At 35.6% G+C, this 18,804-nt stretch overlaps 1 protein-coding gene across 1 annotated transcript in view; it reads left to right on the forward strand.

The window, feature by feature from the left end:
- RIF1 (replication timing regulatory factor 1) overlaps positions 1 to 18,804 on the forward strand; it is a gene marked incomplete in the record, with an annotated part of 1,305,990 nt that overhangs the window by 313,210 nt on the left and 973,976 nt on the right. Inside the window, 1 exon segment of the mRNA XM_044074885.1 lies at positions 3,805 to 3,956. Within this exon segment, the coding sequence (XP_043930820.1) occupies positions 3,805 to 3,956 (152 nt within the window).

Raw genomic sequence — 18,804 nt, forward strand, 5'->3', positions numbered from 1 at the left:
ATTACAATATTTGTGCTGGTTTTACCGAAAGCATTGTGAACTAGCTAATCATTTCTTCATACTTGGCAGGCATGGAAGAAGTTGAGGCTATTATGCTTGTCTCAGGGCACTGATGAGGTCATTTGCCTGCCCCAGGCTTAGCATCTGTTTTACCTGCCAGTTTCAGTCCAACTTCTTTGAAAGTAAACATAATGGCAGCTTGCAGCTCACCTTCCCAAGCCTCGTACCACTGCACAGGTGTAGCTAAAATGACTGCATAGGAATAGTGGCTTTGCCCTAGTAAAAAGGAATCTGCTCATCTGATTCTCTGTTTGCTGCTTTATTTATTTATTTATTTATTCCAGTTTGATGATCGGGGAGGTCCACTGGGCTCGGGGAGCCCGTTTTCAGTGAAGGCCCGGGGAGAAAAGCTCCAACAATACGTAGTTACATGATTAATTACTAAGAAACTTTGCATTACTGACAAACAAGTAGCATTCATAAAGAAACAAACTATTCCAATTTTGTTTAGGTGTAAAAGACAGGCAAATGGCCTCGAGACTAGATTTTACAGTATAGTTATATATACATAATACAAATGAGCAAGATTAGCTAGGTGAGAGGTTAACCAGGAGTAAAAGTGGAGGAGACCTTGAGAGGTATAGGGTAAAGAGTACAGTTGCATTTCCTGTTTGAGTTTACTTTCACTTGCTCAGTCCCACTGTCTGGCTTCTGACAAGTTAAAGCATGCTCAGCATTTTGTTGCTATCTTTGTGGAACAAAATTTGTGCTGATATACTAGTGGGTTTTGGGTAGTGTGAGGCTAGTGCACCTTGGCCAAAGAGCAAGGGAAGCATTACATTGTCTGTCAGTGCTGTGACCTTGGAAGGGAATAATACATTTTGAGGATTTGCTGCCCACATGGAAGGGCCCATGGTGAAAAAAATTGCTCTTAAATTGAGTAAATTGGTATATGCATTCTGAGAATGAGTATTGAGCTGTTGTGACCAGGTGAAATATAATGCAAGGTTTTAGGTTACAGTCATAGATGGATCCACACCACACCTGTGTACTATGTATGACCAGGTTATTCATTGCGTACTCTGTCAAAGAACACTTATTGCATTGCTTGTGTACTGCATATTAAGTGATCAGGCTAATTTGAACCAAATTTTTTTCAATGGCCATGTGAAAGGCTGTTTCTTTTTACTGCCTAATATGAATTTGTTTTATTCATAAACATATTTCCATATGTATTTTTTGTCAAAACTGTATTCATCATGCCTTGATGTTGTAAAATTGTATAGCCTGTTTTTTTTTTCTCATTGAGCCTGTGCTGAAAATAGGTTTTTGTTTATTTGGACTGTTTGGTCAATAAATAAGGTATTAAGCAGGCAGAGGCAGGGAACTGAGACAAATGTACCAGTTATTTGTGGTCTCCCTGCTAGGTTAATTGCACAAGACTGTGTACTTCAAAACACAGTTCAGCAAAAACAGCTTGAACCTGCCAAATTTTAATGCACTTGATTGTGAAAGGGACACAAGTGGGCAAGTCTTGAGGAAATGAATACAAGTCAGAAACAAACCACTTTTTTCTTTTCAAGAGTTGATCCCTTGCTCCCCCTTGTGGGATAACTTCACCCTTCTACATTCCATATTTAGTAACCTTATTGTGGGGGTGTTGCAATTCAAAGGAAGAGCAATCATTAATACAGTGCCGATCACAATTGTTTGAAATAGAGCAGAAATGCATATTCAAGTGGTAAGAAATCGATCCTGTATATACAGCAAGGAAGAGCTACTGCCTTGAGTGGTTATGCTTGAGCAGTAGTCGTAGAAGCAGTCTGAAACAGAGAAAGTGAATGCAAGCTTTCCTTTTCTGCTGTAGTTACTGCAAAACATCGATTTGCAGGTCAAGGAATCTCTTACCAAAGTAGGTGTTACTGTAGACCTTTGGAACATAATCTTTCCAGAGTATTTTTGTAGCTGACAATTGGATGTCTGTCTTCATCTTCTGTAGGATTTCAAGTTGAATGCTCATTTGATAAGTAGGGATACTTTTAACACTGCAGTATTGCAGGGCATGCTGTAACCTTCTGTCCATATCTGTGGTTCAGACCCCATACTGCTTGGCACTCTTTCTTCCTCGTGAATTTACTGCAGTACAAATTATCTTGAACTACTGCTTTTTTGTGAGGGTAGTCACTATAACCGTGGATATTCGAATAGCAAGATCACTGCTACAGCAAGATCTTGCATAACTCTTACCCTCCATATACTGCCCAGAAATCAGATTTATATCTCATTACTGTGTGTCAGTCTGTGTCGCTCTGTGTTATGTGCGTGTTAAACCAGTATTTGTGCTTTGGAGGTATCTGCATTTGTTATGTTGACATTACATTATTACCCCTTAATAGTTCTTGTTGGACAATAGTTGCAAGCCCTTCATTTAAAGTGGGTGCTTAGTTGGCTAGTGTCTGCCTACCTTTATCTGTTCCATCTGTCCATCCTTTGCCTCTCTTGGCTAGTGGCCTCTTTTCAGGGGGGAGACATGAGGTGGTATTAATACAAGGGGACTTTGGCCTGGATATAGGGGAACTTCCCCTACTCTTTTCAGTAGGTGCCATGAGATCTTTGTACAACCACTTGAGCTTCCACCAGTGCAAGCAGATGAACCATAGTTTAACATCATTCAAAGTACGTTGCTGTCTGGAATGAAGCACTTCTCTAATGCTGCACTCTAGTGGCAGCAGTGTGAAAAGTAAAGCAGTCACTTGGAGTGGGAATAGAGCGCGCACAGCGTTTGTCTTTTGGAATTTAAAGCTTTTAGGATTTAATTTGAAAATGGGGTGTTTGACAACATCCTCTTTTTGCTCCAAAAAAGATTGCAGGGATGATGCTGCCTACTTCAGGTATCATGCAGATGGTTTCAACACTGACTTTAGATTTACTTCCCCCTTTGAGGATACATGACTACTCTAAGCATCTGGCTGGAAGGCAGATATCCACCTGCAGCCATGTCTACTGATACTGTTTAGTGCACTGCAGCAATTCTTTCTATTCAAACATGTGTGATTATCTTGAGCACCTTCACAAAACTGTACTTAAGGCATTTCTAACTCTAAAGTAAGTATGATTTAATAGCGCTTTAGTGGATAATGCCTTTTTCCAATTTTAGGGCCCCCTGCTTTTTGCCACTCATTAGCTGTCTATGTGATTAGCTGACCCGATTGTTGCTTGTATAGTCGGAGAACCAGTTGACCGTTTGTTCCCCATAGGGTAAAGGATGGCCATGGGAGGCTATCCTATGTGCATCAGTGATGAAATTTTTGTTTGTATTCCCCTAACAGTCCAATCCCCATAGAAGCTGATGGATCTTGCCCCTGGGTTGTATCTGTGCACATGCGTGGCTGGTATGCCTCCCATCATAGAATAGCTGCAAGCTTCTGCTCTCTGTATATGCAGACAGTGAGGCTCTGGTAGGTGTCTGTATATCAGTTGGCTGAACACCTTTTCTGTAAGTGTGAATGAGAGTGTTAGAAGTTCACTCATCCTCCACACCTGGCTGCTATAGCAACTGAGCTGCTACTCCGATTGTTGTTGCCTAGGTCACAGTCAGAGTTTTATATCTGTGTTCTAGATAATGAGTTTTGACTCTGTTATTGCATCTTTTCTTTGCATACAGGTATTAAGGATACATAATAACGGTATTCATAACATGTTCAAATTTTTTAAACTGCAGTGGTGTGAACAAGTTAGTGCCCCTTGAAAATGCATTAACTGTGTGACGTTTGTAATCTGATTTCTGTATTTATTTTTTGCCAGATATCCTGAGCAGCTCAAAAAGATTAAAGCTTTTGATGCAGCCATTAAGCTCAATCCATGTGAGAACAGAGGCACTAGTACTTGTAAAGGTGGAAGTTTGGTGGTATTTAGTGAAGAGACTTGGAGCACACCTGCCTCACAACTTTGAACAGGTAAGATATGCTTGTTTTGAAAATGTGCTTTATATTTTAAGGCTTAAACTATTTTTAAGTATAGATCTAAAGTTGTGTGACTGTGCATCTGCCATTTATACTCTGGAGTACGGTCAGTTATAGCCCCTGCATAGTTAGTGTACTACTTGCAGTAACAGTTGTACATTAGCAACACACCCACTCTGCTGAAAGAAGCATCATTTTTTGTCCTCTTGTTCTTCATAGCAATTATGAATGCATCTTGAATTTGTTCTGATGAATGTCATGGAGCCCTCTAAGCCTTATCCCTTGGTTGACCACCATAACAAATGTACAACATGGAATGTCTAAATCCTGCTCACCCATGTCAGTAACTCTGTCCCTACATCTTTGAGCTGTAAATGTAATACTTCCAAAGTTACATAACGCAGTTGGGGATGTGCTTCTTTTATGTCCGGGTTGGTGCAACCTTGACTGTGATGCCCTAAAGATTTGCGAGATGTCCTCTGTGAAACATGCATGCATGCCCCCATGTCTGTCATGGGTCTCTCTCTCTCTCATTTATACTTGTGAAATATATACACACACATGCATAATTTGATATACTATATCAATACTTAATTAGATGTCTTACTTTTTAGTAATATAATAGCAGTTGCCATGTCATCTAAGTCTCCAAGAGCATATTGTATTCCACTAAGATGCACCTGCCTAGGCATGTATGTCCTGGACTATTAAACAAGGTTTGCACCTGGAGTTTAAACAGAATCATTTACCAGAGGAAAGGTGATGTATCTCATCTTGACAGATGAGTTGGGTGACACTCCTTCACATCCCAGCAATGACTAAGGTCTTTGTAAAACTATTTTTGACCCACTCCAACTTCCTAGTTTCAAAGGGAATTTGTATGATAGCACCACACCCCTGCCCCCCCCCCAAAAAAAAAATGAATAGTTAATAATAAGGAGGGCACAGCAAGCACTGGAGACATTGATGAAAAAAATAATCTCTACATACAAAAGCACAAATCTTGCAAAAATGGTTCCGGAGGGGTTAGCATTAACAAAAGGACCCATATGGAATAAACTTGGATCCTGATTTTGACAGCAAATAGTTTAACATTACTAGAAGAAACAGGATTGAAACTAACCACTGTCTGCCCAACAGGTAGCACATTACTCACCTTTGCTGCAGAAGGCTGTGGGTTCATTTCCACCCGAAGTAGATTGAATGCTGATGCTGGAGTGCAGCGCAAGAGGTTTTGTACTCCTGAGTGTGACCTCCTTTGGATAAGACTTTAAACAAAAGCCCCATCTTCTTGAGTTTGGGGGTAGCTCAGGTGAGTGCAAAAGATGTAAGAGCACCTACCAAAGAGAGTATTTTTTTTTGTGTACATATGTACAATTCATATTTTTTACATATTTGAACATCATTCAGTATATGGATATTTCCATTTGAAGTATTCCCCTCACTCTTTTACCCACAATCAAAACCATTTTTTTTTTCAGTATTTTTGTCGATGCCCATTTTCCGTTGTATCTGATTTCAGTAAGTCTTTCATTCCATACTGTGCATGTTACATAGAAATTGATTCTGTCTATTTATTAAGCTTCATTCTGGGATCTTGTCTCATAAAACCCACACTCTGTCATGTCCATGTTTAACATTTCAAAATTTAAATAACTTAATCAAATCTTGTTTTGAATACTTTCCGTGGTTTTTGAATTCTCTCTCATAAAAAAAAAATAGTATTCAGTAGTTTCCTGTTCTTTACATTTATTACATATTCTGTCCTGTTTTCTCTTGTATGGTGTATTTACCCCCCACTGGTAATTTTCCTACGGACAAACTTCACAAAAAAAATCATTGCATTCTTTAATTCTTTTATAATTTTTGTTTCTTGTCATCATTGCTTTCTTATCTATTTCTAACTCTTTCCATGGATCCACCAAATAAAAGGCTGTCATAATGTAAACATACCGTTCTTCTGTTCTTTTCTGTCACTTTCTCTCTCTAATTTCCACAGTACATTTTTACTGTAAAATTCTTTAATTTCTTGATTAATACTTTTACTTTTTTCATTTCCATTTATTTCCAAATTTCTCTATTTACAATACATTGTTTCTGTCAAATCTTTATTTTTCATTATTCCTTTTAGTACTTTATACATACATACATAGAGGCTGTGTGCACAATTGGATTTATCAGCCCCAATCTCCCTTGTTCATCTTTCATGTAAAAGATTCACAGCTCAACTAGGTTCAGTTATGACCCCCAAGAAAATGAAATATTTGTCTGCATATTATTTTCATGTTTCATTGGCATCATATAAACATTTGCAATATAAGCTATTTTACCAATTATGGTGTTTATTAAATGTGCTTTCTTTTTGTATGAAAACCTATGTCTTCCAGAATGTAATCATGGCTTTGATTTCTTTAATAACTTTATCCCATTGTTCATGTCTGTATTCTGTCCTTCCAAATACCATTCCCAAAATATCTATAGTCTTAATTGTATTCCATACCTCTTATAATGCCTTCATACTCGAATCCTTTGCTTTTCTCTTTATGCTTAAACAAGTTTTCTTCAACCATGTGCTCAATTTTATAAATTTTTTCCATCCAGACTGTTTTTTGCTATTACTACAATATCATCAATGCAAGTATACAGTATCGGTAACTGTATCTCCTCCATCATTCTATATCCCCCTTACTTGACATTTTATTAATTTCCATTACTACTGTGTTCATGATTATAACAAAGTTCATACTGCTTGCAGGACATCCTTGTTTTATACCACACGCTTTTTTCAAATCTTCCCTAATCTAACAGTTTATGTTCAGTTTCGCATAATTCTTTTTATATATTGATTGATTTATAATATTTTTTCACTTATGGTGTATGATTCCAAAATTCCCCATAATGCTTTATACTGAATATTATCATATGCCTTGCTGACATTACCTCTCATGATTTTTGTTTCCACTTTTTCATTAATATCAATTACTGCACTTATCCACAATAGGTCTTGACTCTCCTTTCCTTTTCTCCCAAACAAATTCTGATCATGTAATCTTTCTGTTTTACATTGTAGTCTTAGTTACTGTTCTCATAAAAATATTTGTTGTTCAATGGAATTGATCTCCATTTTTTTATTTCGTTATCTGCTTTTTTAATATAAATTTTATAATACCTATGCACATTTCTTTATACTTTCTCTTTGTAGCCACTCATTAATTACTTCTGTAAACATCATTTTTTGCCAGTCATGCATTTCTTTGTACATACTATAGTCATTTCCATCCAAACCTGTAGCTGAATTAATGTTTATATCTTTCATTATCTCATTCAACTCATTTATATGCATTTTCCCTCTAAATATTCATTATCTTCCTTATTTAATTTTTCACCGTTATACATTTTTTCTGTTTACTTCTTTTTTACTATAAAAGATTAATGCACGTTATTTAATTATTTCATACATTACATTTCTCCTTGTTTTTGTAACTTTTTCCTTTATTTCTTAATTCTGTTATGCAAGATAGTAAAATGAAAGATATGTACGGCACTTCTTTTTTTTCCTTGTAAGCAGTATTTTTGCTTGTATAACAATTTATCAACCTTATCCTGATTTCTTCTGTACAATTCTTTTTCATGAAACAATTTGTCTTATCTATGAAGTTTTTAAATATTTTTGTATTCCATTTTTTCCTTTTCTATACATTCTAAAATACATTTTTGTATTTTTTAATTGAATCCACCATGTTGTCCCAATTTTTTAAAAATTAAAATCTCATACCGACATGTTGCCTTAATTACTTTTCTTTCTCCTGAATCTCTTTATGACTTTTCCTATTTTAATATTCCTCATTTTCATGAATTCTTATCCAGATTGCCACATGATCAGATAACCCATTATATTTAATTCCTTTTTGTGTAATTTTTGTAGGCCTTTTGATAAATTTAATTTCTTTTAAGTCCAGTGTTTATTTTCCTATATTTTTTAATTTTCCACTTTTCATAATTTCAGTAACCATTTTAACATCACAACTATTTTTATTTCTCAAATTACAGTTAGTCACCTGTCATTATTATATTCATGTTAACAGACATAATTAGGTATACATTTAAATATTGTTTCTATTTTTGTCCCATATGCATATAAACTATTAGTCTAATATATATATTTTCCCATCTTGTATCCACTACTGTTTTTCGGCCCAGTTCTACTATTATAACATCTAATATTTTTAAATTTTGTTGGCATAGTTTACATGTACCTGAACACGTTTCTTTGCCTATATTCTGAAGAACAGTACCATTCCAAAGTTTTTCCTGTTTACACCCTTCTGTTAGCTTTCTAAAATTTTCTAATAATTACTTGAGCATCTACTGTAGCACACCATTGTAAAATACTAATTCTCTTAATATTCTTCATACTGTTCACATTCAAAGCTAATATTTTCAGCTTTTATAGAACAGTTATTAGAATAATCTTCTTACCTTTCTTTTCTCACCATTATATTTTTTCTTTCCCTAACTCTTTCCTGTTAAATTTTTCTTGCATTTTACAGTACGCTTCTTTGACTCTTCACTTGTTTCATCTGTCTTTTTTTCTTTCTCTTTCCCTTTCAATTTAAATACCATTTTTCTTGTTGTATTGTGCGTTCTTGTATAACATTCTTTCCTGACCCTTTTTTGTATATAATCTCATTTCATTGTTTTAATTTTCTTGTATTTGTCTCACATTCTAACCATGAATGTCCTGTATTACCACATTTCTTACATTTAACTTTACATTTCTTTGCATTATGACCTGTCTGATCACATTAACATATTGTCGCATTCATTAATTAAATGGTCACTTTTCCACAAAAATTGATTGTCCTCTGTACCTCACAAACATCTATTGCCATGCATATTAATACTAGGTATGTGTATTGTATTGTCATTTTCCATTTTTAAAGTTATTTCACATTCTCCTCCACCAGTCCATAATCCTCTCTCATCATAGATTTTAGTAGTGCCCACCACTTCTTTACATATTGTCAACAAATAGTCCATCTACATAATGTCAACAAATATTCTCTCGGATGTTTTGCTCCCTCTGCAGTTCTAAACTGAATTGATTTTTTTTTGCCTGAAAAAGGCTTGCACAACATATTCTAACCATGGAAAGTCTCTCCTTTTTTTCATAGGCCAGTTTTAAAATAAGTCAAAAGCTCTTGCCTCTTAAGCTTTTACTACCAGAGGTGCAATAACATTGCCTTATACCTCCTATCTGTCCAGGCCTTTTTTGTTTTTTACTGCTCACCTAAACAAAATATTTTTTTCTTTACTTCCTTCATCCGTCTTTTCCTTAGCTGCTCCTTTCACTGTTTGAGCATGGGACTTTTTTCTCTGGAACCTTCTTTGTCTCTTTCCTTTTTCTTCCCATTCTGGTTTTTCCATAATGTCACTCCAGGATACAGCAGTTCCACTTTCTGGCCCACTCTGGTTAATTAGCTCCTCCAGGTACTCATCCTGCAACCCTTCCAACTGGAGGTTTGAGATAACCTATCTCTGCCTTTTAAGTTATTTCTGGAACTTTTCTTCTGAATCCATCTCCACTACTGTGTTTAGCTCCATCTCCTTCCCGATAATCCTCACCATCAGTAGAACATTTTTTCTGTTCCCACATCACCTGAAAACATTTCTGGTAGCGATTCTACCATTTTTTCTTAATTTTCAGCACATTTAACTTCCAGATCGCCTTGCCTGTCAGCAGCCATATTTCTCCCTGTTCCTCCTGGCTGCCTTTCGTGCCTGGGCAGGAAACAGGAAGTCAGGATGTGTAACACCCTATCTTTTCCCCCTGCTGCAAAGAGTAGGGTTTCTTGATAGATATGTACATTACATATTTACATTTGCATCTATTTACAAATCCCCATACATTATAAACTTCAGTTTAGGCATCCTCTCACTCTTTTTTTATTCAGAACCAAAATTTTTTTTTCAGAATCTTTGTCAAAGTTTATTTTCCATTGTATTTAATTTCATTTTGAGTTCCATATAGTCTATGAAACATAAAATATTATTCTGTCTTTTTCCTCACTTCCTCCTGTTTTTGTACAACATAACCAAAATCTATTATGTCCATATTTATTTGCTCAAATTTTAACACATTTTTCACCCTATTATGTTTACACATTTCAAAAACACCTGCTGAGTAGTCTCAAACTCTCCATATTTGTTGCATATTCTGTTTTGCTTTTTCTTATATGGCATATTTGCCTTAACAGGCAATTATCTAGTAGATAATCTCCATAAAACATCATTACATTCTTTAATCTTTTTATAGTTATTATATTTTATCATTTTGGCTTTTTTCTTATCTATTTCTAAATCTTTCCATGGATCAATGCAGTAAAATGTTTAAAAGTACCATTCCTTTATTTTCCTCATATACTTTTTGTTCTGGTACTCTTTCATTTCTTCGTTCACAGTGATTTTACTTTTTTTTTTTTTTTTTTTTTACTTCCATTCCTTCCCACAATTCTTTGCATTTATAATGTAGTGTCATTTATACCAAGTTTTTATTTTCCTTCATAATTCCTTTTAATATTTTATATAAAATTAAAGATGCTGCATGTACTATTAGGTTTACAAAACCCAAGCCACTTTGCTCTTTTATACATAGAATCTCTGTCTTGACTGGATTCAGTCTAGAGCCCATATAAAAGAAAACAGAATCATTAGTTCCTTTTCATACTTAATAAGAATCCTGTAGGTGTTAGCAATATAAGCAACCATTCCTATTGCCATGGTGTTTAACAAGTGTGCTTTTTCCTATATGAAAATCTATATGATTTTCAAAGAAGTCATATCCTTTACTTCTTTGAGTACATTATCCCATTGTTTGTATTCATTTCTTCCAAATAATATTCCTAATATAGCTATATATTTCATTGAATGCAATGCCTGTCATAATTTCAAAACCAGGTCCTTTTACATTTCTCTGTATTTATACTTCAGCCTTTTTTATATTTATACTTAATGTTTCATTTACTTTTTCCATACATACTTTATTTTTAACAGTTAGTACAATGTCATCTTTATAATTGTACATTATCGGCAACTGTACATTTTGTATCCATGTCTACTTAACATTTTGTTAATTTCCCTCACTATTACATTTATAACCAATGATAAGATTACACTACTAGCTGGGCATCCCTGCTTTATTCCACATTCTACTTTATTTCTTCCCCAATCCAACCATTTACATTTGGTTTCACATAGTTCTTTTCGTAGACAGATTTAGTACTTCTAATATTTTTGGCTTACATTTTATATCTACGTAATTCCCATAATGATTTATATTAGATATTGTCATACGCTTTACTTGTATGCCATATCATAACCTTCACTTCTACATTTTTATTTATTTCAGTTATTTCTCTTATCCATAATAAGCTTGACTTCCTTTTCCTTTTTCTTCCTAATACATTTTGGTCATATATTGTATACATTTTTGTAACCGTTTTATTACTATTCTCATAATTTTGTAATCTGTGTTACTCAATGTTATAGATCTCCAGATTTTTATCTCCTCTCGTTTCCTTTTTAAATCTTAATTTTATAACTGTTGTACATATTTCTGTTTAATTTCGGTTTCTAACCATTCATTCATAACCTCTACAAAAATTATTTTTTGCCACTTCATTTCTTTATAATACCTTATTCAACTCCGTCCCGTTCTGTTGCAGAATTCATGTTAATATTTTATACAATTTCATTCAGTTCTTTTATATTTTTTGTTCTAAATGCCCATTATCTTCATTATTTAATTTTTCACCTTTGTACATTTGTTCCACGTTTTCTTCTCTTAACAGATAATTCCAGTACATACTGTTTTATTTCTTAACGTCATCCTTGCTGTCTTATTTGCTTACCTTCCTTATTCTTTAATTCTCTTATTTTTCCTTCCGTTATTATTTTACTCATGTGCTACCTCATAAACAATATTTTTTATACAAGTTAATTTTAATTCAATTCATGTTGCATATTTCTCATTTTCATCAAAGGAATTCTTTCATACATCTCTGAATGTTTCATGACTTAAATCTTGTATCTCTCTCTCTCTTGTTTTCTTCCTCATACATTCTAAAAACACTTTTTTATATTTATCTTTAAAATTAAGCCACCAAGCAGTCCAGTTCTTTTAAAACATCTGAATGAAGAAAACCCCACAGAAGCTGTACTGCCCGAGAAAACGCCTGCAATGAGAGAAGAGGAGCCCACCTTAGAAGAAGTAAGAACAGCCCTAAGGAAGATGAAGTCTGGGAAAGCAGCAGGCTCAGATGAGGTAACAGCAGATATGATAAAGATGATGGGGTGAGATAGGGGAGAAATGGCTCCTGAGTGTACTAATAGCAGTGTAGAGAGAAAGGCCTATCACATATGACTGGGGAATAAGCATACTCATGCCAGTGTACAAGAACAAAGGGGACATTCACAACTGTGGGCAATCAAACTCCTACCACATTGCATGAAAGTTCTGGAGAGGGTGTTTGATAAACGGATATGCAGAGTAGTAGAATGGGAGATGAGCAGTTTGGATTCAGATCAGGATGCAGCACAATTGACCTGATGTTTGCATAGAGACAGATAATTGAGAAGAAGCTAGAAATGAGGAGGGTGTCCAACTGGGCATTCTTAGACTTGGAGAAAGCATATGACAAGGTCCCAGGAAAGGTGATCTTGGCAGTACTGTGGTGGTTTGAAGTCTCAGAAATATTGGTAGAATTAGTGCAGGCTATATACAAGGACCAGTGACTCAAGTACGAAAGGTGTTCGGCCTCAGAGGGGTTCCCAATGGGAGCGGGTGTACACCAGGGTTCAGCTCTCAGCCCACTGCTGTTCATACTGGTGACAGACTACATTAGCAAACAGGTTGGAGGGGACAGATTAACAAAGATGCGGTATGCAGACGATATGGCAGTACAGGCAGACTCTGAGCTACAACTTCAGCAAAGGATAGGAGAATGGAATGCAAATCTGAAGGCACATGGGATGAAACTTAAGCACAGATAAGACGGTGGTAATGGCAGCAAATTTGGGAAGTTGGAAGCTGAGGAATAGAGAGAGAGAAGGGAAGATAGTTGAACAGGTGAACAGCTTCAAGTATCTGGAGGGGTGGTTGAGGAGAAGGGTAATCTGAATGAAGAGGTCCGAGCTAGAATGAGAGGGGCTGCAGCTAACTGGCATAGAGTATCAGGTGTAGTCAATGAAAGAAGAATGTGAAAGAAGCTGAAAAGTAAGGTGTACAAGACAGTGGTGCGACCAGTACTACAGTAGAAACCTGAACAGTAAAGGCAGAACAGTTGAAGCTAGAAATGAAGTGCCTGAGAAAGGTGGTAGGATGCACACTGTGGGACAGATGAAGACATGAGGACATAAGAGCAGAAGCCGAAGTAGATTGCCTTCTAGTAGAAGATTGCCGAAAAGATCAAAGACAACAGATTTCGGTGGTTTGGGCACATTGTAGAAAAGAAGACAATCTGGTGAGGAAGATTTGGGACAGACAGGAAGAAGGTAAGAGGAAGCGATGACGTCCAGCAAAGAGGTGGATGGATTGTGTGAAAGATCTGCAACAGTCTGGCATGAGTGTTGAAGGCAGGAGTGTGGCAGTGAATCAAGGGAGTTGGCGACAGTTAACATGATACCCCAACCCCATGTAGAAAAAATGGGAAGAGGGGAGGAGGATTATTTTATAATTTTTCCATAATTCTAGAAGTTATTTTTTCTGCACTAAATCTAATTCCTTTTCATTAATTCTCTACTTCTTTTTCTTGTCTTATGTCTTCTTCATTTTCCTGTACTTTAACCCATATGTAACCACATGATCTGAAAATCCAGCATACTTGATTCCTTTTTTACTTGTAAACTATCAGATATAAAACAATCAGTTGCTGTCTTAATTTCATTCCTTTTGTAGGTCCAGTGGTTTTTCTCCCATACACTCAACTTTCCACGTTTCATAATTTCTTTAACTATTTTAATATCACAATTGCTCTTATTTTTTCTTAAATTACAATTAAAATCACCCACCGCTATAATATCCGTATTTACACAAACATATTAAAGAATATTTTTAAACCTCATTTCTCTCTCTTGTTACATGCATATAAAGCTATAATTTATACATATTATTTCCATCTCAATTCTATTACCATAATCCGTCCAGTTCCACTATGGTTGTATCTAATAATTTAATGCTTCCTTGACAATAATGTACATATGCCCGAGCATATTTTTTCCCATGTTCCAAACTACCACACCATGCCAAAGTTTTTCAGTTTGGGTTCTTTCTTCCTCTGTTAATAATCTGATATCTTCGAAAACAATATGTACGTCTACTAAAGCACACCACTGTAATATAACTATTCTCCTCTTAAGATTTTTCGTACTTTTTACATTTAAAGCTAATATTTTTAGCTTTTAAGAACAGTTAGTATAACAACATTTTTATTCTTTCTTTTATTAGTTTCTTTAAGCATTATATTTTTGAATTTTCTTTTCCTTTCTTTAACTCTTTTTTTCCCCTATTGAATTATTTTTTCTTACTGTATGCCACTTAGCCTCTTCCTCACTTGTCTCCTCTTTCTGTTATTACATGTACAACCTCTGTATAAGTCGCATCTTTTTGTATATTTTCTTCTGTAACACATTCTTCTATCTCTTCCTCCTGTCTAACTTCATTTTCATTTTCCTGCATATTCATTTCACATTCTAACCATGAATGACCAGTATTGCCACATGTTTTGCATTATGCCCTATTTTGCCACATAACATCTTTTATCAAGTTCATTGATTAAATTATCATAAAAATAACATCTTTGGTTGACCCATGTATTTCATAAACCCCCTATTAACATGAACAATAATAAATGCACGCATATCATTGTCCATTTTCAGTATTGTCCCACATTCCCATCCCCCAGTCAATAGTCCTCTGTCATTGTATATTTTTGTAGTGGCCATTACTTCTTTACATATAGTTAAATGTTCTTTCAGTTCTTTTGCTTCAGCTTCTGTTCTAAACTGGATCATTATTCTTTGTTTTGCTTGTGTGAAAAACTTTGCACCACATATTCTGACAATGGATAAATACTTGTCTTTTGCTCATATACACCCCAGAAATGTTCCATGGCCTTCCCTGTCTCAAATATAAAGATAAAAGAAATCTGTGTCTTAATTTAAAATTAAATGCTCTTACTGTTTTTGCTTTAACACCCAGAGGTGCTGTGACAGTGTCCTAAACCTCATACCTGTCCAAACATCTGTCTTTACTGCTGACACGTAGTGTATACTTTTTTGTTTATTTCTTTCTTCCTTCCTTTTCCTACAGTTTGTGCACAAGTTTTTGTGTCTGGAATATTTTCTGGCAGTCTCTTCTCCTTTTTCTTCTATTTTTTCCATGATGCCGCTCCAAGAAACTGCTGCTCTACTTTCTGGCTCATTTTAGTTTACCATTTCTTCCAAATAATTATCCTGCAAGCTCCCCCCCCCCCCTTCGATTTGGAGGGTTGTAATAGTGCATTTTTCTGAAGTAACTCTCTCTCCTTCAATCTACTCTGAATCCATCTCTGTTTCAGCTAAAATCTTCTTTTCCTCCAATGTCACTGTCTCTTCTGCACCCACATCATCAGGAAAAAAAACTTTTGGTAGTGATTCTACCATTTCAACTACATTTTCAGCAACTTTCATTCCAGTTTCAGCAAAAGCTGAATCAGCCCCGTTTTCTCCCTGTTTCGGCAGGCTAACTCCGTGCCTGGAACAGGAAGGTCTGTTATGTCACACACATGCTTCCACCTATTACTAAGCATAGGAGAGGTTCCCTGATGCTCTGGCCAAATTTAACCTAGTAGTGTAAATACCACCTTGAATCTTGCCTGAAAAGAGGCTACCAGCCCAACGGGACTAACCTGATCAACAAAGGATATTGAAATAAATAAATAAAAATAACTGAAACCATTCTGGAGAACAACAAAAGGCAACAAGCCATACTCAAAGCATCCATTATGGAACTAGAAATGAAAGCAAGACCTCTATTTCAAAATGTTTTCTAATCAGAATTATTAATACTCTTGAAAAAGATGCTGGCCAAATTTGAGCAAAATATCAAAACCAGGAAACTTAGAAAGCTGGCAAGAAACAAAAACTACTACAAATACAACAGTTTATAAAAAAGAAAAACAAAAAATCTGCAAACAATGACTTCAGCCATCTTAACAGGCCTGACTACCAATGTGATGCAGATTTTTTTCAACTTCAAGGCCAGTCTTGGTAGAACTAACACTAATTGCCAGCCTTATTAAATACGGTTTTCTTTAGGCACACGAATTTTAGCACAAGATGTTTATAAACAACTGGATTTTCTGTTGATCAGCAGAACATTCCTATCAGACAAAACCCCACATAATCAACAACTTAGAATTGAACATGAAGTATGCTTTCAGCAACAAACCTCCAATCAACAGAACAAGAAGCGCAATATTTGCAGACACTGCAATTTTTGGCATCCATAAACCTCACAAAAATGTGGATAAACTCTCCTCATCACCCAGTGGTGGCAGGTGGTGGTTCAACCACTGAGCCTTTATCAGTTTATATAGAATTTTAAGGTTAAACATCTCGATATGACTCGTTCAATTTATTGAAATAAAAAAAAAAGCAAAGGAATAAAACTACACCCAGAGACTGCACTAGTCACTATTGCTGTGGAAGCTTTATACAGCATTTTTCCTCATAACTACTGTATTGATGCTCTGAAAGAGTACATGGTCTCAAGAATGGCAAACATACCAAAATTGAAGCTATTGGGAATATTCTGGACATCATAATCCCCAACAACTATTTTGTCAATCAGAAATGATAGATAAACCAGTGGGGTAGCTATAGGCACAGCTATGGCTCACAGCGTAGCCACTATAGCTTTAGCAAGATGGGAGGAGAGCACCAGCTTTACTTCAATTCTCTTACTGTTTGGATTGTTACTATTATTTTATTGACTTATCTATCATATGGAAAGGCTCTTTGGGCATGCAGCACATCTGCTCTTTCTACATCAAAAGCACCACGGACTTTGTACACTTAATCTACCACTATACTTGCAATAAGGTTTAACTCCTGGACATCACCATCTCTAAGGATAAAAATGAGAAGCACAAGAATTGTGAATTGCACACAAATTGTGAATTACAGTTGTGAATTACACAAGTGAATCTACTTCTACGCACTAATGGCATGAACCCCAAAATTTCTTAGAAAAATGTCAACAAATCACAAGGAACTAAAGAGATGGAGCAAATTTCTCACCAGCCTGGATCAACTGTAGAAAGATTTTTTGGAAAGATAATACGAGAATTTGGTGGCCAGCACAGTGGTACCTATAAAACTCCTCAAATAAAATCTAGCTCTGTTGAACCCCCCCCCCCCCCCAGAAAGAAATCATCACGGGACACCCAGCCAATTATCAGTGTGAAAAAAGACAAAAATGAAGGTAGTATCCCAACTTAATCCAAGGATTCACATGTAATAAAAAGAAAAATGATAACACTGGAGCATCATGAGGGAAAACAGATATATTGGTCAGGAATTGGACCCTCTACTACCCTTTATTTATCGAAAAGGAAGAAATATTAGAAACTGAGTCAAAAAAGAAATGACTGCATCCACAGAGCTGCAGGTAGATACCATTCTCTGCAACCCCCAAGACTGCAGATGATGTATTTTTGAGACAAAATAATTACTTCATACGTCTAGATACGAAAAAGAAATGTCGGCACTGTCAGATGTGACTACAGTAACAGCTTTGAGGTATACCGTGGAAGCTCCACAAAATGCAAAACGTTCTGCATTGGAAAAAACAATTTAACCCTCTCAAGAAAAGTGACCAGACGCCACCTCAAACATCAGGCTTAAGGACATAAACCTTCATCTGGACATGCCCAGGTCTTGCAGGAGGTATGAGAAGTTCATCTCCTAACCTTGAGCGACATTGTTCAGGCCCATTACAAGATGATCTGAATGCAAAATTAAAGTGAAAAGAACTGGCATATTTGACTGAAAGCTTATTGAAACCTGGAATCTGTCAGATGTGCTCTAATAGCATTCTATAGTTAAAACTGGAATGTGACGGCTATTGAGTTTAATTTTAATTTTTTCTTTTTATTTAGCTAAAAGTAGAAAAAAAACTACTAATGTCTACAAGCTGATAGTGCTACACAACTAATTTTAATTTGCAGGAAAGCTTACTGATATTCAACTTCTCTCATTGATTAGCAGTTAAAACAAACTATGATGTAATGGGTGTCTTCTATGATCTACTGTCTGTTCCATTCTATTAAGTAATATTCCTGCAATGGTTGAATTAATGGTATTTTCTCCTCACCAGTATGCATTTAAATTGGGCATGCTTTTCCATCTGTGACCAGATAAACATGTATATTCCTCCCCACTGCATTACATCATAAACTTATATTCATTGCTATAGTCGTGCTTAACAGTATTTGTCGGAATAGACTCAATTACACGTAGACTGCATGTGTCATTGTATGCTTTTATATGTAGTTCAAGTTCAATATTTGCTTTTCACTTACCACTTTTGTTTCCATTGCACTTCTGACTTCAGATTAATTTAATGTCAGAATGAGTTAATTTTGTCTGATCAGTAGTGTAAACTACAACTTAGAACATGTTAACATAGAGAGATTCGAGGAAGCCCTTCACTTTACTGATCTGCTTTTGCCTGTCTGTTAATTTTGTGGCGGACACAAGTTGGAATACATGAATTTACTTAACACAGTATACCTTCTTATTA

Source organism: Protopterus annectens, chromosome 6.part0, assembly GCF_019279795.1.
Source record: "Protopterus annectens isolate FY-2018-M chromosome 6.part0, PAN1.0, whole genome shotgun sequence".
Lineage (NCBI taxonomy): Eukaryota > Metazoa > Chordata > Ceratodontiformes > Protopteridae > Protopterus > Protopterus annectens.